The 23462-nt window shown below is 42.8% G+C and overlaps 2 protein-coding genes across 4 annotated transcripts in view; both read left to right on the forward strand.

Moving 5' to 3' along the window:
- The first annotated feature begins 3726 nt into the window (after positions 1–3726).
- Positions 3727–6362, forward strand: nog2 (noggin 2). The gene has a single exon (XM_067489120.1). It carries the CDS (start codon positions 5004–5006, stop codon positions 5637–5639), a length of 636 nt encoding a protein of 211 aa, XP_067345221.1. The 5' UTR covers positions 3727–5003; the 3' UTR covers positions 5640–6362.
- A 12268-nt stretch (positions 6363–18630) lies between these two features.
- Positions 18631–23462, forward strand: part of ntn2 (netrin 2) — a 40711-nt gene continuing 35879 nt past the window's right edge. The window contains exon 1 of one of the 3 annotated variants that reach the window (XM_067488324.1): positions 18631–18793. The gene's annotated coding sequence lies outside the window, so the exon portion shown is untranslated. Of the gene's footprint in view, positions 18794–20891; positions 21043–21114; positions 21419–23462 lie in introns of those variants that run through there. The other 2 variants (XM_067488325.1, XM_067488323.1) reach the window with 2 other exon arrangements.

Below are 23462 nucleotides of genomic sequence, written 5' to 3' on the forward strand. Positions count from 1 at the left end.
GTTTTAACTGTTTGTTGCAGAACTATTCCCTGCGTGACTGGACAAAGTCTCTAGTCTGACTGCTCGATTTTCCACAATGGATTTACGTGTATAATTAGCAATGATATCTTAGCAATTAACTTGGTTGGTAGTGTTATTAAATAATTGTAATAATAATAAAACAATAAAAATGAGCTGCCTTGTAATAAAGTAGAACCTTCTTTTAATTAGTTCGCAGAATTTTTCAAGAGGCTTCATCCCCACATTTGTTCTACTACACTGGATCTCCATATCAGGCAAACAGCTTCAATGATGCACGACTGAGCACATACAAAGTCTAAAGCCAAACATTTATATTCAGAAAGAGAGAGAGAGAGAGAGTGTGTGTGTGTGTGTGCGCATGCCACATTGATGTTTTTTCTGGCTTCACTTGAATTCATCATCCTTGAGTTCAAAGTAGGCCCCGCCATCAGATCAGAAAGCCACTCAGCCCTCGACGATATGATCACCATTAATCACAGCTTGTGATCAAGCATTGAGCAGTATTTTCTCCATCACGACTGGAATGTCGTAGTAGAAACAAAGGATGCAGCGATGTACTCAGATTGACTTCAGATTGCACATCAGCGTGGTGCGACATTCTTTCAATAACAGGGACAAGCTATACCATGAATGCCATTTTCTTTTCTTCCCTTTGTCATCGCAGGAAAGGGCAAAAATATCACTTTGATGCTGTTTACTGGCTATTTTGCAAAAATAAGTTTATGATGAATTTTAGGGGAGAGAAAAATATGTAGAGGGGGCTTCAAAAGTAGCGTTAACGGGAGACAGATTTTTGACATGCTTCCCGAGCCATCTGCTTTGGTTTAAGGCTTGGAGACAGAGTCGAATACGGGGGAGAGTGAAGAGGGGAGTAAGACTGGAGAAGATGGCGAGGGCAGCAGGGTATAAAGGGAATACAATATTGACAGGCGATGGTGGAAAGCTATTTATTTGCACTGCAAAGCTTTCTGTTTTAAATTGTTGTGGCATGTTTATGCAAGGTAAGAGAAAGTATAATCGTTGGTCTTATTCATAATACAACAAAAATATTTAAGTGGGCCATTATACCAAGTTTTAAAAGTAGAAACTGTGATCCAATCCTAGGGTTCCTGGAAATATTTTGATAAAAATACTTTTTACAGTTTTGACAATTCCAAAAAACCAGTTAAGGCTTTTGTAGCTCCTGAAATCTGTCAGTCTGCCAAAGAACCGTCAAAGAGTGTTCTGCCTGGTTCTGCTGGAGACACCACAACACAAAACTAATTAGGAGACATGCTCGGGGCATATCTGTTCATTTGCAGGGAGGAGGGACTGGGGATTTCAGAGTTGTAATATCTCTGCCCCTCAAGACTATTTCCAATTGGCCATATCACTTTGCCAAATTCCTTAACATTCCTTATCTTCTGACATAAGTTCATATAATGTTGCAATAAAAAGATATGAAATGCAAAAACAATGTTGATTTTGTTAGAGCAGCTCTGTTTGCTGGTGTTTTCGTCTTGGTCTGCGAGTTTCTCTTGTTTACTTCCCTCACTGCTCTCCAAGCTTCCTGTCTCCATCCACCCCCCTCGTACCATTCTACCAGTCCCCAGTGGGCACAGTCAGGCAGTCTGGCCAGGCCTACCCCTTGCTGTTGCCTTGCACCGGTTAAGCTCCTGCCTGGACCTTGGGTAAAGGCCTTTGTATAAAGCTGTGGGGGTGTTAGTGTGTGTATGTGTTTGTGTATTGGTTATGTGTGGATCTGTATGTGTGTATAGCCTTCACAGCAAAGGGGAGAAGGGGGTCCCTATCTGTGCCTAAGGGCTGCCCCCCAACGCACCCTCACCGTGCTCCCTATTGAGACCTAAGGGAGCGTGAACAATCACTGCAAAACCAAAGAGCTAAGTCTGCTTGTTAGACAAGCCCAATTTTCAGCACCAGCACTACCTCTCTCCTCCGTGGTGCATCCCACCCCCATCCCAGCACCTCGGCCCCACTAGTCAGAGGTTGATGAGCTTCGTTAAAGTGAGCCGGGTCCTTTTCTGGCATTATTTAATTAGCCATTCCACAGCAAACTGCCACCTGGCACCACCTCTAGCACCCCCCACTCCTTTTCTTAACTGAACTCACCACCATCTTCATCATCACCACCTCCTCTGGCTTTACCCCCACTTACTCAGCATCACCATCATCCCTCCCCACTGTGCTCACCGGTACTCCACTCCTTGTCTTTATATCCAGTAATTAGCCAGGGGATGGGAGTGGGTTTCTCCTGAGTCTTGATAAATGTTTGTCCCTGCATGGGGTTCTCTCTCCCAGGCCACCACCCTAAGGCCTGTGGTTGAATACAATGGAAATGGCCAGTTCTACTGTAGCCAGCTCAGCCATACTGTCCCCACTGCCCACTGAGCTCTGTCTACATTGGCATCCTAATCATTAACCAGAATATGACTTTGTGTCTGGCAACTGTCTCACTGTGGTTAGATGATGAAGTCTCTTAATCACAGCACTTGTTTTAATCAAAGATTTTCCATCTTTCAAAAGGAGAGCTTCTATTATACACATATTTTAGATGACACAGGTTGCATTATTTTTGGCAAAATTACCCCAGCATTGTTTTTTAGATCTTTGCTCCGGGCCCTGGTGAGCAAGTCTGCTTGAGCTGCACTAAAACTACTGCTGCACATTCTTTCCCCATGCACTCAAACATTAGCCAAACAGGGAGACCCTGGTCCTAGTCCACATCGTGCTGGATCACCGCCCTCTAGTGACCATTACAAAAGACAAGCACAATGCAGCGTCAAAATACCCAATAACTCTTGTCAGCGTATCTAAAGGGCGCTGAATAAATACAACAACGCAGCTTCAGGATGACACCTCGTCCACAGTTTATCATCAAATCATGAGGAAAAGTTTCATGTGCCGTTTTAAATGGTTAAGAAGTTGCAAATGAATGCGTTGCTGTTTGAATATATTTTAAAAAAATATATTTTTATTGGAATATACTTAACTTGAGTTCATTACAAATCACTAAACTAAATTATTATTTGCCAACATGAAAAAAGTTAATACTTAACAACTGCTTGGAACCTTCAACTGACACTACAGGAGAAGCTACATAATCAAAGTTAAGGTTAAAAAAAAAGTGCAGCATGGCCTAATGACTGCTCAGCATGGGAAAGGCACCGCTTACTTATCCATCGCCATTTATAGCCCTTAATTACGCGCCTATTTTGTGACCCCTGAGTTCAACGGCCAATTCCTGTGCAGACCCAAATCCTGACGAACAAAGGTGGAATGTGATGCCTCTTTTCCGTAGACAAGCTAATAAACGTTTCCCATCCATTTTCATGGGAAAGTTCGGGCCAAGGAAACTCTTAAACGCTTCTGCTGGATATTGACAAGCGTATTGAACCTATTAGAGCATCACTCAAGGTCCGCGGATGAAAATGGCAAGAGACAAACTGTTGCCATTTCCCTTGCGTTTGTGTGTGTGTGTGTGTGTGAGAGAGAGAGATTTCAGACATGCTGTAAACTGCATAATACTGTTCATGTTATGGAATAATAAATATAGAATCATACGGGGTAAACCCGGTGCTTTAGGATCCTTGTGATTGTGGCAGATATTTTCCACGTTGTGAGGGGAGGGGGGGCTGTCAATCATAGTGAAAGTGGCCGGGGTGGGCAGGCCTCTCTGACACTTTGTACCGTCGGAGGGGGATATTTAACTTGGGACTGAGCAGCACTCACTACAGACACACTCACACACAGTGTGCCTAAGCAAAGAAACTCTCCAGCGCCAAGTCTCGCAGACTCCTCAAGTATAGGGGCGACTCAGGAGGCGCTTCTGTACCAGTTATCAAAGGAGTAGCGACGCTCCCTCAGGAATTGACCGCTTGCACCGACTGGGCGACTAAGGCTCCAGATCATGGACTGTCTCGTCATGCAACGACAAAAGGATCTGAAGCTTTTCTGAAGGATTCGGCAACTCCACAATGATATGAGCTGTGAACTTCCAACGTTTCCCACTGGCTTTCTGCAGGCTGCATTTGACATGCACTGAATCTAAAACTGCTTTCAGCGTTTTTTGTTCCGCATAAAGCCGAGAGTTCTGGGGAAATAGTATACATCCCGAAAACTGCTCTGCAATTTGGGAGATACTCTTGGAAGATAAATGGGCTTTATTTCGTAACTTGATATTGTTTGCCACTGCGGCGCATTTATCTCTAAGTTTTTGGACATTTGCAGGAAGGTGTACGAAGGTGCACAGGTATCGACGGCTGGAATACCACAAAGGGTCCGACTGCATAGACCTTTCCCTCAGTCCATGGCTTGTGCGCTCTGGGACCCTGACAAACCCGAGAGCGTGAGGCAACGTTAAGAGAAGCCACGTTTATAAAAGCCGTGCGTAAAAATAACATTGGCCGAGGCAGCCCTCATTGCCGGGCGCGTGACATTTAAAACTTGGTGAAGTACGCTTTTGTGCGCCCTTCTCTCGCGGGACGCTCCGGATCTATTCTGTCTCTTTAGAAAACACTTCATTCCATGCAGCTCTCGCCTCGGCCGCTGTCATCCAGTGCAGACAGTTCGTCGTGGCTTCGAGTCTCCGGAGTAACCATGACAACCGAAAGAAACCCAAAGTGAATCCAAGGGAGAGGGGTGAGGCCGGAGAGCTCGTGAATAGAGTTTTCCCCATTTTGTTTTGTGCTTTTTTTTTTTTTTTTTTTTTTTGTTTAGACTAAACACTTTTGCACAGCAGGGATACTGCTTCTCTCTGCAGAGTTGCACCAGCGGGCAAATTGCAAAGTTGAAGGAGCCCTAAAAAGCCCTCTGCTTCATGTCATTCAAACCAGACGTGGTCTATTAAAAGTATCGCCTTCCTGGTGACTGAACTTCTACTATTTATGAAGCCCCGGTCTAGTTATTGCAGCGTACACAGTGACCGGGAAAAGAACTGAATATTGCTGACGCGAGAAGAGCCGGTGAGTAAAACAAGAGGAATAATGGGCTTCTCACAAACGCTTCTCGTGTACGTGCTGGTGTGCGTTCACCTTGGGGTTTCCCAGCCTTTCCTTCGCCTCCGTCCATCGCCCAGTGATCACCTCCCCGTGCCCGACCTGAAGGAGGACCCCGACCCGGAGTACGACCCCCGGGAACAGGACTTGGCCGAGAGGAGCCTGAGGAAAAAAATAGGCAGTAACTTTGACCCTAACTTCATGTCCATCAGCTCGCCCATGCTGGTGAACCTCACCGCGCAAGACAACCAGGTGAAGCTGCCGGGGCCAATGCCTAACGATATTAGGAAGCTGGACCTCACAGAGACCCCTTATGGAAAGCGGGTAAAAGTGGGCAAGAAAGCCCGTAGGAAATTCTTGCAATGGCTGTGGACCTATACGCACTGCCCGGTTGTGTACACCTGGAAGGATTTGGGCGTGAGGTTCTGGCCACGTTACATCAAGGAGGGAAACTGTTTCTCTGAGCGCTCTTGCTCTTTCCCCGAGGGGATGTCTTGCAAACCCGTCAAGTCAATCAACAAGATTTTTCTCCGGTGGTACTGTCAAGGCTTTGTAAAACAGAAATACTGTACATGGATACAGGTGCAATACCCAATCATCTCAGAGTGCAAGTGTTCGTGCTGATTTTCTCTAAGGAAGGAGTGGTGGTCGAGGGGGGGAGTGGACTGGAAATACGGTTTCTATTGCACTGTTAACTCTCTACAGAGGTGGGCACCATAGCAAATCTATTTTTTTATATAGCATTTTAAGTGAAATACCAACATTGTACATATTTAAGGAAAATGCAGCTATTTTTTCTAATTGAACCAGGACCATATTTTATTCTCAATCCTGAAACGTTGTTTTTGGGAGAACATGGGCACTTCATAAGGAAGAGCTACTTTTTTTTTTTTTTTGTTGATATTTTTATGAGACTTTAAAGATGACATTGAAGATGGAATCCATATGCTACACTTCTCCAAGAGGTGAACTTTTTTTCAATTGAACATTTGATGCTGACTGTTATTTCACTGCAATGCTGCCTAGAGTTTTTGTATAATATTAATATCAATATTAATTAAATTGTTAAAGTTGAGGTTAAAGATATATATAAAGGCGTGAACTCAGCTTTTTTTGGAATACATAGTATTGTAGAAATAAACAAATCTGTACGTTTTATTTATTATTTTAACGGTTGTTGAGTATAGAGCATAAGGAAAGAGAATAGCAGAATATACCAGAAAAAAATATTGGAGATGTTTACTTGAATATTTCTAAAAATGATAAAAAATAAACAAAAAAGTCAAACATATCAGTGTACATGTTATGGTTACACGTTTTAGCAATAAAAGCTATCTTTTCAACATGTATTAGTGTCAAGCCATGTTGCTTACGAGTGTCTCTATCCAGTGGGCGTGTACACTGTAAAAAATATCATGTGAACATGTCTCATTCAATCTTTCTGTCTTTCCATGTAAGAGAAGTCTGCTCATGGCTGAGTTGCCTTGTGTTCAGTAGCCTGTAAGTTACAAACTGTCTACAACTGTCAAAACAATGTTGTTTGAGTCCGAAAATACTCTTAAATTAAACTTCCTTGAACTAGAAACAGGTGGAATTGAGCCACGTCTTATGAAAAGCCACTATCAGACTATGGGACACTGGTAGATCTTTTTTTTTTTTTGCAGTGTAGATGGTTGGGGTCCGAAGTGGAGAGGAGTTACTAACTGCACAGCACGTCCAAGCTTCAGTGACTCTGTGTGGACTGCCTGACGCTCCACGCCGTCACAGTGATTTTAGAAAGGCTTGATTTACTACGCTGTGTAATGCGCAACACATACTTCAAGCGCCTGCACAGAACTGGCATTCATTTGTCCCAGCCAGAGAGAGAGAGAGGGGGAGAGAGGGAGAGAGGGAGAGAGAGACAGGAGAGAGGGAGAGAGAGAGGAGAGAGGCCACGCACATTCATCTCCACAATTTGCGCACACGCTCGTTTCAGGGCTCTGAGGTGTTAACATAATGGGTAAAATATGATTCAGACATTTCAAACAGTGTCAGATGATGGAATGGTGAGCATATACGCGCAGGCCAGGGGCGTCTGGGGTCTGTGTTTTTTACTTTGGAAGCTCCACACAAGTTCCACTGAGGTATTTGTATAGAGGTGGACTGGAGCAGACCGGCGCCTATTCAAGTCTGACCGCCCCGGAGAAAAAAAAACAAAAAACACAAAGCCCATAAAACAATGGTCAACTGTTTTTGACGTTAGCAGACTATTAATTGGAAAGCTGGGATATGCTGTCTGCAACTTAAAGAGATATGGCCAATTAAACGCGCTGGAGACGCGCAGGGAAATTAAGTCCCCAAAATCAAAGCGAAGAGTCATTTTCGGCAAGTAGGGTGTTTTTATGGTGTTTATATTATTCATTAAACACAATCAACGACTTAAACAGAGCTATGACTGAATGTCTGAGGGCTAAAAGAAGCTTGTGTAGTATTTCCACTGAGCGCATCTTGTGTGCGTTAAAGTGATTTGTGTTTTTGCGGCCAGAGTTGGATTTGACACTTGCCACCCGGTTATTGTGACAGAACCACTGAGGGGATTTGGTAAGCAGAGGAGAAGAACGGCAGCGTGCCAGCAGAGGAGGAGGAGGAGGAAGAGGAGAAGGGGCAGGAGGGGGGCCGATTTCCTTACTGTCAGCTTCTTTCTTGATGATGTCTCGGGGTTTTTAGAAACTGCGTCTCTGACTCGTCGGCGCCACTCAGCCGCCCCCTCTCGACTGCACAGAATGAGGCACTTTGGGAAACAGTAACCCTTTCAGGCTCTGCCCGGAGAGTATTTTAGAAGCGTGTGAAAGGCAATACGCCGCCCTGGCTCCAGCCAGTTAGGTGCGCACCTTTTAGAAACAGTCTCTGCCAGCCAGTCAGATCAGAGGTTCTCAAAGTGGGGTCCGGGGACCTCCAGGTGGCCCATGAGGGGATTCCAGAGGGTCTCCAGCAAAATGACTAGGTAAATGTCAACAAAGTGTTTAACTCACTAGAAAGGACCCAATTATGATTGCGTCTGCACCGTTTTGTTTTTCATTCATCAACTCTGATCGTTCAGTGACAGATATTAAACACAACGTCTCTGCACACACACACATCTAAATACATGAGGGTATAAAACGTAATGATTGACCTATTGTGACATGTTAAATGTTAAAATGTTCCTGTGCATACACTAAATTAATCCCATAGGAACATTTTTAATGCAGAGTTAATATTGACGCATCTAACAAGGTTGTAGGTTAAAAACAGACCTTGTGGTTTTCTACTTACACCCAGGGAAAAACGCCAGTCCTCAAATGAGTGACTCTTAGAGATGCCTGTCTTCATGTCATGCAAAACCTCTCTGTTGACCACATCACTTTTGCAAACCATTCATAAAAATTAGATTTTCATTTATCTTCAAATCACCAAACTTTATGATAATATTCACTCCCCGTAAATTTACAACCCTTGTGGCTACAAAGAGATTGTTGATTGACATATTATGCTGGGAAAAATTAAAGAAAGTCTCTCAGTCGACACCATCACAGCAGCACATGACAAGCGTTGACACATCAGTGCAGCCTGCATTCATATACTATCTATAAAAATGTCAAGACAGTGGTGGCCTTTAGCCTGTCATACACTCAACATCTTTACTCTCTGAACCAGCCTGTCTCCACATTCATCAACATAGATCTCCAATGCAGTGGGCTACAATGTCCCCGCAATGATAATATTCTTTGCTATTTTCTGAAGCTTCTATACATTTGTGTAACATAAGATAAAGCACATATTTTTTGCAAGTAAAGAGTATTAAACAAAGGCATGGAGACAATTAGAATAAGGATAATGAGGAGGCATGGGTGACACACTTTGTGGTAAAGATGATGAGGCGCTGTCTCCTGATGAGAGTCAGTTGTTATGATGGGCTGTGGTCCAGTTGGGAATGTTTGGGGTGTGTAAGTGAGTAAGCAGTAAAAGGTCTGTGGTGTCCTTCATCCATCCCTGCACGGACACATCCAAGCTGAAGAATAAGTGTGAGAGCTTATAGTGATTTCATGCATGCACACAATCAGCAACACACGCACACACATGCACGGCGTGTGCGCAGCAGGCTGACAGACAGACAGATAGATAGACAGACACACAGAGACGAGGGTCTGTGACTGAAAGAAAGGGCCAAACCCCATGGTTGTAAAAGCCAATGAGTCAGCACTGCTGCGGTTATTGATGATGACAGGGTATTAGATGGAGCACTCAGGGAGAGAGGGCACACACACACACACGCACATAACTGGAGTCACCGCAGATGATACCCGGTATTCCGTTAGACCACCAACCCTGGCCTGTGGTGCCTGAAGGCGTGTGTGAGTGTGTGTGTGTGTGGGCATCAAGCATTTATTCAAGTTGTACAGGAAGGAAGAAATGTACCTAAGTGAGTGTGTCTTTTATGTGTGCGTGTGTGAGAAGTTGATGCATCTGTACAGTAATAGGGAGTGTACAGATTTCTGTCGGTGTTCCTGGTGGTCTCCAGTTGATGGGTCATTCTCTAAACCACCAAAAGATCCTGACTGGCTAATTACAGGCTTCTCTCACCAAAACTATGGCTAAAATGTGTATTTGTGTTTGTTATGTGTGTGAGTGTTTGGGAAGGGAAGTCTTCTTCAAGCATATTTTATTTTCTTTGAGACACTTCCAAGTTCATCCCAATTTCAACCATGTGTCACTCCAAGAGCAGAAAAACCCAACCTGGGCTCAGCAGCAGGAGGCGCAGAATTCATAACATGCCATTACATCAACACGGTGCATCTTTGCCAGCGCACAACAGGTGACCGCAGTCAACTAACAGGTGATTGTAATCAAACTCTAGTCATCGCCAATAAGCAGCGGTTATGAAAGTTTAACAGAGTAGTAGCAAATGCTTGCAGTGCCGCAGAGGGTCGTCATGCACAGGACTGTATCACTTAAAGAGGCCATTAAAGAGGCCTTTTTAGTATCTTTGGTTGCAATTAAACAGTTGTGTCCGTCTGCTCTGTCAGCTGTGATGCAAGACTTTCTCAACGTTTCCAGTGGCTCCCAAACAAGCTGACAAATCCCGGCAGAGTGGACTTGGGGTCAAAGGGGGGGTATAAAGAGACAGAAGCCACAACAAACCATTTCACACAAAGATGAAGCACCCTTTTTAGGAAAAATAATTTTTTAATTTCAGGAAATTATGATTAATAAAGTTTCTACAAATGGTTAAGTCTGGCTGGTAACTTGACTATGATGTCAATTTGAAGAGTGTGAAGAGCAGCTTGTAAAGCTAACAGAAGCATTTCTGGCTAAACTACAGACAAAAGGACAAAGTTTAGCAGCGTTTCAATATCCAGGCTTCTTCTTTCACGACCCAGAATTTCACCATTTTACTGTTGTGGCTACTTGTTGAATTCAGTTTATCTTCTAAACCATATGTGTCTAGTGTTTTAAAATTGTTAATGCCAGCGATTTTATATGTAATAATCCGGTAAAAAAAACGTATATTCTATGCGGTGTCCTTGAAGATCCCATTAAACACAGCAGTCAGAAAACCTACCTTAAGAGCCTGGTTGCCCTACTGTATGTGCTCTTTTGCTGCTACCCTTTTCATCAGACACATAGTGTCAGAGTCACATTTCTGTAGTCACGCTCGCTGATTACTCAGTTTAACTCTTGTTAGATGTAACAGATATTGTAACCCCAAAGTAAGGCCTAAAAATATAGCTGTGGGTGCCGTGGTGCTCATGAGGCTGGGAATAGTGCATATTCTGAGCTCTGTTTCCATGGTTACTTGTGCTTTCTCCCATTGGCAGCATGGGTCTCAAAATCAGAGACTAGTCCCTTTTAATCAATGGCCATGTTTCTACCCATTCAACAGCCTAATTTTTCTTCTTCTTCTTCTTCTTTTTTTTCTTTTTTTTTTTTTTTTTACATGTTTTTGTCCTCAACAATCAGGAAACATGCATCACAGTTTATGGGCTCTGGTACATGCCAGTGTCACAAAGTGCGAACTGTAAAAATGTATGAACACAAATATGACGTTATCCCCCACTGACTTTACAATCTTTACCTCAGCAGACTAAAATCATAAACCTGGCCCATCAGTCAAATAGGACACAATACAGTTAACACCAACATACACTTTCCCTCTCACACAAAATCTTTGGACAGACATTAGAGCTGATCACCAGCCCACACAAACATTAGGGGCTCCTGATACACAACTGGTCCCTTGGTCATCATAACAACACACAAGTAAACTATCTTGACCACTCACTTTATCATGATTATGCAGTCTTTGCTTATACACACACTTAAGCTTCCCCTCCAATTAAAATTAATATTTCCATATCCATCTCCTCTCAGCTCACTGATTGCTGACATCCATACAGTAACACAAACTCACACATACACCTCCCCCTCCCAGCCTGTCCGGCGGCTGTCTCCCAGTGCCCCTCTGTGTGCCTAGATGGCATGCTGAGAATGTTTACTTTCACCACAGTGTGTATTTACAGAGCCTAATAGTTTTTAGGCCGCAATGGCGCCTCGCTTCATAACATGTGTACAACCCACCTACTCCCTCACACATACTCTCACACACACATAGAAAACATACATCCCCCAAACAACAAGTCAAACCTCTGGCATTTGGGGTTTGGCAGTTGTTCTAGTGTTCTAGTGTAGCCAGGTGACACAGCAGCAACATTAGAATGTGATGTTTCCTCCACTGTGACAGGAGTGAATGGCCCAGATAAAGCTAAAAACACGGGAAGAATGAATCAATGAATGCATGAAGGGCCTGCAGTGAATGCATACATGATGTCACAAATGGTTGTGTGACATGTGGCAACCAGTGAGATGTGTGTATGTGTGTACAGTATGTGTGCACAGGTTTTTAGGTGTGTGTGTGAAAGTGGGGGTGATGTGTACTTGGAATAAACAGCTGTGCAGCTTACATAGTACAGGTGGGATTTTTGATAAAAAACTCCTTCCCTGTCACATTTCCAAAAGAAATGAGACACCAATCAAACGACTAATTCATTCATAATTATTGAAGCCAAAACTAATTTGTGCTGTTTTACTGCTGACGGATCCTCGTTCCTTTCGACAAACTACACAACAACATTACCGTAAACATATGGAAAAGATACAAGGAACAACAGACATAGAAAACAGGGTCATGATGAGGGTTGTGATTAAATGTCAGGTAAGCTGTGTAAAGACCTCAATTTAATGAAAGTCTAATTCTGTCCTCAGTCAATCTGCTCAGTCTCTTCATAACAGGTTTGGCAGGAGCAGCCAGGAATTACAGGTGGAAGCCTGTGATTTAAAATGAGAACAACGGCTTTCAATTAATCTGTTGTCCCCTGAGAAATAAGGTTATTTAATGAATAAGGTATGAAACTATGTCTCCCAGAGGACTGTGTAAAATACATTTCAGCTACTGTAGATTTAATGCAGATTTTTCTGGTGTGAGTGCATGTGTACTTTAGTCTAAATAAATATTTTATCCTGCTTTTGTAGCACCTCCATTTAGAAGTAAATAATATTGTCCATTTTAAACTTGTTTACATGGGACTACACCATAAAAAAAATCAAGTATACAGCAAAGCATGGTATGTACATGCAGCCACAGAGGAAAAAAAACAGTCCTGCAAAACATTTTGTTCTTTTGCATTTTGTTGTTCAGTCTTACAGTTTTTCTGTTGCTGCTGATGACTGTGTAAAACAACGGGTTGTTATGCTGGCAAACGCTGTTTCCAGTGCAGCATCTGTTCAGTGAATTAAAGGGCTGCTTTTCATGGCAGAACAAGGAGATTTGAATGAAAACTGTGAATTCAGTGCAGCAGCAGCACATAGAGCCTGTAAAGAATATACATTTAGGATTGAATGCCGCCTTAAAATCACAATGTGTCCTTCTGCATTTATAGCCTAAAGCTGGATGCAACAACTCAAGACCCATGGTCTGTCGACACTTTGGCACAGGTGGCAACTAACATGAGTACTTGAGACATATTGGTTGCAGTAGAATTAGTCACTAAATAACTTCTGAAAGGCCATAAACATGACAGATTAATGATATACAAGAGTATCAAATTCAGGTTTCTTTATACACTGATCACAATAAAAGGGGTGCAGGGGGCAGTGTGTTCAATCCCACTGAAAGGACAGAACAGGCATTAAGAGTGGAGTCTGAAACACTCAGACCATTGTTTTATTTTCTTTCTCCCATTAGACAAAGAGCGTGAGGGAAGAAAACAGGTGAAAATAACTGGCTGTATTTTCCCCACTGGGCTGCCATGCACGACTTGGGCTGCTGAACCTGATGTCCTGACGCCCGCCTGTCTGTCGTATTCAGCCAAGGTGGTCTATTCAGAGTGAGGGACCAAGGGACACACAGCCCAGGGGGTGTGGATTTGCGTGTGTGCAAGTGTTCATGTATGTGTGTGTTGGCGTGTAAGGGGGAGGGAGGAGGCACCGTGAGCGGCAGAGAATGCTTGGTGATGGGTTACCAGAAACAGAGCACCAGGGGACAATAGGACCCAGGACATTCCTGACATAACCCCAACACACCGGGGAGGAAGTGGAAGGGGGGATTTATTGGTGTCAACGGCCCCTCGCCCTCAGAGGAGGAACGGGTGCCTCTTTTGTCCCCTCTGGCGTTGGAGATGAACTGATTCGAGACGCCTTGCACAGAGAGGACGCATACACACATAATCACTCCTTTGAAAGAAGAACCACCAATTAGGGAATGGACATATACGGCCATAGAGGTTTAGACGCAAAGGGGGCAGGTTTCTGTGTGTGTGAGCGGGAGAGAGAGTCTCTATGTGTTGTTGCATGCCTGCCCACATGCACTTAATAGCATCTGAATGTAAAGGGAGAGCCAAATGGGATGCTTTTCAGCTCAAAGTGCACAAGGGTTGACCCCATGGGAACAGTGCTATGAACTTGTTGGAAACAGAGGGCATTTAGTCTCATTTAGGAATGGCTCATGTTCCACTGAAAGAGACCACAATGACCAAGACAATGTAATGCTCTAGTAATTAGCTGGACAATTGTCAAGTGAATTTCCCAGAGTTTTTTCCAAAACTCTGCATGTGCCACCTAAGAAATAGCTTGTAATAATATGGCTTTATCACAGGTCTATGAGGTAGCAGTAATCAATCAACCAATGTCTTGAATCAGCTGTTTTAGCCAATTACAGACGATTATCCAATCTCCCCTTTATTTCTGAAATCCTTAAAAAATTAGTTGCAAACCAATTATGCGACCACCTGTACAGGAATAATTTGTATGAAGACTTTCAGTCAGGATTTAGATTTTGGTAAAAGTCACCAACGATCTTCTCATGGCCTAAGATAATGGACTTCTCTTCTATACTTGCTCTGTTAGATCTTAGTGCTGCATTCGATACCATTGATCACAACATTTTATTACAACATCCATCCATTACAAGGATTAAAGGAACTGCACTTAAGGTTGGTTTAAATCTTAATTTGTTCATGATAATGATGAATCCTCCACGCACACAAAGGTTAGTTATGGAGTTCCACAAGGCTCCGTGTTAGGACCAATACTTTTATATATGTATAATTTAGGCAACATTATTAGAAAACACTCCATAAATTTCCATTGCTATGCTGATGATGATACCCAGCTATCTATGGATGGGGGTGCCCCCGATGCACTGAACTCCTTTTCTCCTCTCCATAGATTTCCACTCGGTCAAGGCAGATGGCCGCCCACCCTGAGCTCGGTTCTGGTGGAGGCTTCTTCTGTTAATGGGGGTTTTTCAACACCAAATTGATTGAAGACAACATTTAGGGGTTGAAAACATCAATGTATAGACCCTGCTGTTAACAACACACTTAGTTTTTTTTGGAATAACTCTTGTTAACTCCCTGATTGACTTTTTTGTGTCCCCTAACTCAAAAAGAGGCTGGTGTGTACACAATCTACATATTTGTGGTAAATAATGAAACTACTAGAAATCTTTCAAGAGTCACACCTGCAGAGTGTGACATTGATGTCAACACTTTTATCACAGAATTAGTGAACAATCTGAAAAATCTGAAGTTTCTTGATGTGATCTCCTCGGTGTGGTACAGGACAGGTTAACAAACCCTGTAACAGGTGGAGAAACATGTCAAACTAGACCAACACTGCCATCTAGTGGGTAGAAGATTTTGTTATTTAATTCAGTGTGATCTCAGATGAGCAAGCATGGTATCTATACTAATATCATGCTGTTTGCCTTGTTGTTTTAAAATGAACCCGATCGGAAAACCACTAATTTGCTCGTTTTGCAGCTGTTAGTGGGCTTTATAAACTGGTCAACTGACTAATTTCCAGATATATATTTTTAAACCATGCTCAATTTAACATTATTCAGCTGGATAACCTGAGAAACTATTATAATAAGCAAATAAACTAGTTTTAGTATATAGATATATATAAATATGCCACACTTTTAAGGCCACCATGAATGTGTACTGTTTAAACAAGACAAGTCCAAAGCTACAGCCACCAGTCAAAATTGGCAATATCTACCATTTTTGATGTTGATGAGCTTAGACAGGCAATGGGGGAAATGCTGAAACATTTAAAATGTTTTTCTAATTGATTGCAGATTTATTTGGTCATTATTTACTATCAGCGTGCTTAAACCGAACCTCCTCCCTCATCCACTTCCAGCTCACTGGATTACAAATAATTCATAGAGTAGCTCTGTAGCCCTGGGTGGCACTGTTGTGGCCATACAATTTATTAGCTAATCTGCAAGACAGTGCCAGATTCTGCTGCTCATGAATATCAAGGCGGAATGAGAACCAGGACGTGAGCTTTCATTAGATTGTTTCGACTCTCTCTACATCTTCAGAACACACATAGAGTTCAAATGGGAACTCCCAAGCGCTTCCAGCTGGCAACACTTTGGGATAATGATGCTGGATTCCACACAAATGAAGGGTCTAAATACCACCACAGAGGTACCTGAGCCCCGTCCTCAATGCACGGACATGTTTAAATGTAAAAACACACACATGCTTTGAAACAATCTGTTTTCCCTGTGGATTAATCACACACACATACACACACACACTAACTAGCAAGTGGAAAAGCCAATTTCCCACCATCATCTTGGACAGTCGCTGCCATCAAATTAAAGCAGCCAACACAAAATCCCACTGAAAGTCAACAGTAACCCCCAACCCAAACACACACACTGAGGCCGGCCGGCACACATCCTCAGAGCGTACAGGAGTGCAGATTAGGTTACAGCTGATTCCTAGCTGTGGCCTCATGGTGTCCTTATTTAAAAAGCTGCTGTGGTTGAGTCATGAGTGTGAACTGGGAAGAGACCACCTTCAGTGGATTGATGTCAGAATGATGGATGAGACAATAATACTGGCAGAAGAGCTATTGATAGCTCTCTTTCCTTAATGTTGACATGTTGATACAGCACAACCAAAGAAATAGGAGTGTGTGCATGTGTGAGACAGAGACACACACACACACACACAAAGAAAGAAAGAGAGGGAGAGAGAGGGAGTATTGCACATGGACATACTAGTATTATATCCATCAATATCTCTTCCGTTCCCACTCCCCAGATCTTTGAAGTGGAGTGGCAGCTGAGCCCTGAGTGAGTGAGTGCGTGTGAGAGGATGTATACAATAACGCCATTGTGCCGTCTTGACTTAAGATGAGTCGGCAGAGGGAAAGTAAACAGGCAGAGTTCCCCAAGAGGCTGCCGTTAGAAAGGGAGGAGCACTGCAAGAGGCTTGAGCTGTTTATTTTTCCATGAGATTTCATCGTCATTTGAAGTGACCTCAGTGCTCTCTGTTTCTCTTTCCCTCTGTCTGCCTTTCAACATCCTCTCTCCATGACCTTTCACTCTAACACTACCCCTACAGCCACCCATCCATCCTTTGGGGTTCCTGCCAGCGGCATCTAAATTTCAGTCGGGTGGGTTTCATCACGCTCCTGTGTTTGGCCCACTTCATATAGGCATATAGATTTGCTGCGTGTTCAGAGACAGTTTTTTTTTAACCTGTGGGCATCAGGAGGAGTTCAATGCAGAACATTGAAGGTGCCTCTGAAGCAATTGCATTGTCACAGTGGGGAAACTCTCAGGTTGTGGGTTTGTGAGATAAGGTTTATTTTTGGCTCTTCAATAAATATTATTCACTTGTTGTATGAGCTGTGCTGAATGTGAGAAATGATACATTAAAACCTATATTAAACAGTATGTGCACTAGTGGGACTATTGGTGACAAAACTCAATTTAACATAAAAAATTGATTGATCAGCCACAACAGTAGTACCACGTGGCTTTAATAAAAATTAAACATGAACTCATATTAGGAACTAATAAATGTTAATTTATCATTGGTGGTAAGCACCAATACATAAAGTGATTAACAACAGCTTCACCTTCAACAACAGTGATCTTCGACCCCTATTTTTTATTAATTACTGTAATGTATTGTTTAAAATAAATTTTCTTAGGGGTTTACTTACTTTTGTACTTTAACCAAAATGTGCATCTGCTTAGTAATTTTTCTTGAATAAAAGTATTAAAGTGGTATTTAAAGTGGATAATTTTTTGGGCCAATTCAAGCACTTTTACTTGAGTTTGTGTACTTTCACCACATCTGCACACAGTGTTTCACATTTTGCTGCATATGGGTCTGCTCAGAGAGGTCATGACATTTGTCCTCCATGACATTATTAAGACGACCACCAGTGTTTATGTTGTGGCTAAAAAGAGTTTATGTAAGGATTAAAAAATGCATAGAATTGTTAGCCACGTTGTTATCCAGATTTTGGAAAGTTTTCCTGTCATATAATGAAACCACTTATGAGTAAGTCAAGCAGCAACACAGGACCCATTTAATAATTAATAACAATAAATTATTTAATTATTTACTAATACTTTATCAGTTAAGAACAATGTTTGATCTGAACCATAATCTAGATATGAATGATTTATTAATATTTACAACAGTACTTCAAAATACAAACATACATTGCTTGTACTTATATAACTCCTGTTACCTGTTATACCTGTTATATTATAGCTATTAAAAATAGCACCTCTAAATCCCCTATAGTCCACACTAATCTGTGGACTATAGTTTGTTCATGATCACTTACATAATTGGATTTTTAAATTAAAAAGAATGAATCTGCTAATTTTGTTTCACCTTACTTTATTTTAGGACCTTGTGTTTCACCAAAATGTTTGACTCATCAAAGACAGATGATAATAATAATAGCATTAATGACAGTTACATCCTATTTAAGGGTCTTAATTCCAGGGCTCAGCTATGTCACTTGTGGGACGCACTGGAACAACTAAATGAAAAAGAGCATTATTTGAAAGGAATGTGAAGAATAACCCTGATCACGAATAATAAGGATTGAAATTAGCTTTTCGCAGTTTGCGTCACAAGAGGGCGCCCTCATCTCACTAAAAACACATGACAGGGTTTCCCTTTGGACAAGGTAAGCATCTCTCCTTGCGCCCAACAGCCAGGGTGCCAAAAAAAAAAAAAGCAAAAAAGAAAAAATGCAGAGGCTGACATTTTGTCCAGTGTGTCCGCCGCTGGGAACCCAACGCTGAGAGCCCGGGGCTTTGTACAGGCAGAGCCGTGAGGCTTGTTCTGCAGACATAATCAGACTGATCCAAGTGCTACAACTCCAAAGGACCGAGGAGCGCTCTCCGCTTGAATCCCATCTGATAGCAAGTGAGTGTGTTGCCTGTTAGTCTTGCTTTTTTTTTCATCCTGCCTTTAATGCAGCCTCATCTCCCACTTGTGATTGGAGAGATAATCGAGTCCACCCAAATGGGTTCCTGGTGTCGAAGCTCCTTTATGTATATTCGTCAAAATTGGCCTTCTCTGGTACAATGAGTGAATATGGACTATCCTGTCACAGTATTAAATAGACAGCACTACATGTTGTATAATATGCTAAAATCGTATTACACAGCTGAGTGAAGGTCAGCAGGATCATTTAGTTTGTTTTCCTGTAATGGAAATTACTGAAAGATACTGTGGGGATAGTTTCTTCCTTTACTGTCCTGCATTCTCAGATGTAATGTTTGACGTTTTGTGTTTTAAGTGGCAAAATGGCAAAACACAATTGTTATCTTTGAAAACAGCAACTGATTAAAGTATAATTACAACGCCATCTCCAAACAATGAAGAATGTCCGCAGTCCTCAGAGGAGAATAATCCCGAAGGCAAGAGAACAGTGAATGAATAAAATACAAAGGTTTATTATAAAAACGAGTGTGAAGCCGAGGAAACCTTTGTATTCGTGAGAAAAACGATCAACACACAGATGAGAATTTCAGATGATGACCATGAGTCAAAGAATAAAGTAACTGGGCAAGAGAGGCAGGCGATGTACAGAGATGATGTCGATATTTTTCATTCATCTAACTCTTTTCATACTGTCCACTAACTTACTTCTTGCTTCTGGCTCTTTGGTTAATTGTTTTTTAGCATTTTTTTTCTAACGACGTTTGTACAATAGTTATGCGATTTTTGTTTAAATCATTGCAATTTGTCTGGCCCATTGCTGACATTGTTAAATACTATTGGCTGCAAGTGTTTTCTGATTCGGGCTCCACTCACGGACGCACGCGCTCACACACGGAAAGGATTCAGGGGTCAAGACTTTTTTTTTCTAAATTACCCACTGATCTGAATATGGGCGGCAGTGGCTCAGTTGGTAGAGTGGCCTACCGACCATAGCTTCGCTACCACATGACGCTAGTACCCAGGGCAAGACACTGAACCCCCAGCAGCCCATCCCCATCCCCGCCCGCGCAGTGCCGGACCCAAGCCCGGTAGAAATTGGGGAGAATTGCGTCTTAAAGACACCAAGACGCTCCTGGGCCGGACACGATCCGGGACGTTTACCCCCAGAGGATGGTACAGTAAATACAGCAGGAATGTTGATCAGCTTACAGCGGAGCCAGGAGGTGCTCGGGATTTGATCGTCCGCGGTGCACGAACAATGACCCGCGGTAGTCAGAAGGCTGCACCTGCAAAAACACGCAGAGCAACTGGCGGGCATTACAGCTCAGATGGTGGCAGTTGTCGCACTTCTGCTTTGTGCTCAGATTGGATTGGCTGAGACCATATGAAGACTGTAATAGAAAACCCCCAAACACACCAATGACTGAAATCATCACTTATGTTCATATTAATTTTACACCACCGACTACAATTGAGTTAGATGCTTTAGTCCTGTGTCACTGTAAATCGTTGACATCTCCACTGCGCTTTTACGCACAGTCTCCCTTGATAGGCTGTTTTAAATTATCTATCTAAACACTTTTCCCGACAAACCACATTCAGCAGCTGCTCTTTAACCCGCACACAAACACAGGGCTATAAGCTCTATGAACCCAGTCAGTGAACCACTGTGCTGCTGTCAGGGCCAGGAGCGCAGGGCCGCATTGTCTGTGCCAAAACGAACCTCTTTATAACCATCTTCGTGATGTAACAACGAGTCTGTGCCATTATATGTTTAATTTGACGCCAATTTTATTGCTCCCTCGCATATTAATAAAACAATCGAAACGTCAGCGTTTTCAGTGTCCTGACATGCACATACTAATAAAACCAGGATGGCTAATATTAGGATTAATAAATGATGTCATTCTGCATCTGCCTCTTGTTTCTGGGGGCTCGGAGCCCCGCTAGGTCTCCTCGCTTTCAACAGGTTAAACGGTGTGTTCTCATTAGGAGCTCCCAGTGGCTGCCCGTGAACACAGCGAGCCATGGGGCATTTGGAGGAGTCCGTAAAGCGGCGGAGGTATTTATTGTAAAAGTGAGAACAGTTGCTGGAGCAAGTGATAGTTTGGAGAATGGCCTCTTTGTGTTTGCGTGTTATTTTGGCTCAATTATACGCATCTCCAAATTGCAGGTACAATGGAAGTGAAGTCAAGAAAACGCTCTCAACGCTGCGTGCAGTCAGAATGGTTTGTGCTCCCCTCTCTCTTTTTCGCTTTCTCTCGTCTTCACACACACACACACACACACACACACGGTTGGGAAATCTGGGTTTGATTTTAACGGGGAGTAGCCTACTCCGGGCTCGCTTTACAACCTATGGATGTATTGGACGGTTCTCAGTTGGTTTGAGCTTCGGGCGCAGATGGGCGCAGTGGCTCAATTCAGACGATGTTGAATGCGTGTTTCTCTTGTTCCTTGACAATGTGAAGAGGCGAGTGTAAAAGAGACGAGATACTTTTGCGTTTGGATAGGACGATTTCTGCCTAAAAGCCAATTGGTGTGGAGATCTCGCAGCGTCCCTTTAAAACCCAAAGACAGCGACATTCACGACTTGACTCTGGGGTAAGTGAATCATTTGCGGCTCACTGTGCCTGTTTATTACACACTTAGGCGGATCACATTTTGTGGAGAGCAGGTTTCGCTTCTCGCCTTAGAGAAGTGACTGACTCACTTGCTGTAATGGACTGGCCATTATCTGCTACTGCTTTGAAATGGAAGCGGTGTCTAATTACTTTATTATAGGATAAGGTCCCGACTTTAAGTGTCGCTGAAACACCGGGGCGCGCTGGATCCCAGCAGCGGACACCGCAAACAGGTGTCCGCCTCCTCGCTTTAACTGTCCAGTGTGTCCCAGGAAAAACGTGAGAAAAACAGTCCGCGCCGAGTATTTAATACGAGCTACAAGAAGTGCGTTTAACGGAGCCTGCGAGCTTTAATAGCGACTTGTGCTCAGAGCCAAGACCCGGTGCCAAAGCAAGCAGAGTCTTCCCAATGCGTTTGTCACTTCTCATATTTTCCCCTTTTCGCTTTGACACATCCACATACATATTGATAAACATCTGTGTCAAAAATACTCCGGACTGCTTATTTTTGTCAACTTTTAATGATTCAAAGTCCAGACAAACATGATTTTCTATCATTGTTTATTGATCTTAATCTAATGTTGACAGCAAACCGGGTTTAATGACAAGTGCCGGAACAGGGCCACACACACAAACACAAACACATTTAAGTTGGTTTATTGAAGATTGAAGTGATGATTAGCTGGATTTGACACTATGAGCCACATTCGCCCTCAAGCAGCAACAAGCCTGGAAGTGAAAGCGAGAGTCCTAAACAGAATCCTTATCGTAACTGCTCTGATGGACTTAAAGTATGCCCCTATTGCAAAACAGTGTCAGCCACTTGACCTACTTCTCACTCTCACCGCAAATGACTGGAATCCGTCCATGAATAAGGCCTCAGAATCCTCAGTGTTCGCTGAGGTCAAAGAGAAAGTGAAGCGTCGGGAAAAGTTTGAGCTGAATGCGCAGTTGATCTGGAGCAGGGCCCTTACCTTCCCGCTGTAGCTAATTAATCAAAGGTATTTCATTGCATCACACTTTCATCAGTAACAGAGTGAGCTAGGTAGAGCCAGGAGCAGCTGGAGGCACATGACGAGGAAGCTAATCCAAGACAACACAGTGTTTGTTTGCACTTTTAGATTGTATTTATGAACGACAGAGAACAATGAAGAAAGCTGTAAAAACATAAGCAGATCATTTTCTTCTGCTTTGAAAAACAAAACAACTCTTGGCTCCATTCACCTGAATGGGAAAAATCTACACATCCAATATATTTTCACAATAAAAACTGTTTGTGGAGCTTATGAGACCCTGGCACACCATGACTTATCAAATATGACAATCTGAGTTTTTTTGATTGGCAGAGCAACACTGTGGTATTTCAAATCCGATGTTCTTTTTTCCCCCGGATCAGCTTCATCTCCAGCACTAGCTTATGTTTAGACCAGGAAATGGATGTGGTGTTATAAATGGTGTCTTAGTAGTGACTTAAAATAGCTGTGGGTTCTCTCATTTAATGACAATTTGTATGTTGTGTGTGTGTGCGCGCTCACTTTTCCTGTTAAAATGCCTGTCATTCGTCGGCGCGACACCCAAGATGTCTCTCACTGTGGGAAGAAGTTCCAGGGGCAAAAAGTCGCATGCTGTTTCCTGCCACTCCCTGCACCCTGCCAGGGCTGCATGTGTCAACCAAACACATCCTCCAGATGCTGAGGCTGTGTGTGAGCTCTGCATGTGTATGTGTGTGTGTGTCCACTTAGTACCCATCAGTATTCTCATTGAACTTGCATGCACACTGTAAATACCCAGTGTGTGGATGGGTGACTTTTCCAAAGGATCTACATGCTATTTACTGTCAATTAAATGTTTGACAATAGACTGCATGCATGCAAGGCACAGAGAAAAAATTTCTATAGGCACATTAGATGATAATCTCATAAGACTTTTGTCTTAACATAAGACAAACCACTGGACATTCATTTAGGAGACCGATGACCTCTGAGCTACAGCTCATGCTAACAGTGACGCTGAGGGAAAATGAG

The sequence above is a fragment of the Channa argus genome, chromosome 20, assembly GCF_033026475.1.
Source record: "Channa argus isolate prfri chromosome 20, Channa argus male v1.0, whole genome shotgun sequence".
In the NCBI taxonomy this organism is placed as follows: Eukaryota; Metazoa; Chordata; class Actinopteri; order Anabantiformes; family Channidae; genus Channa; species Channa argus.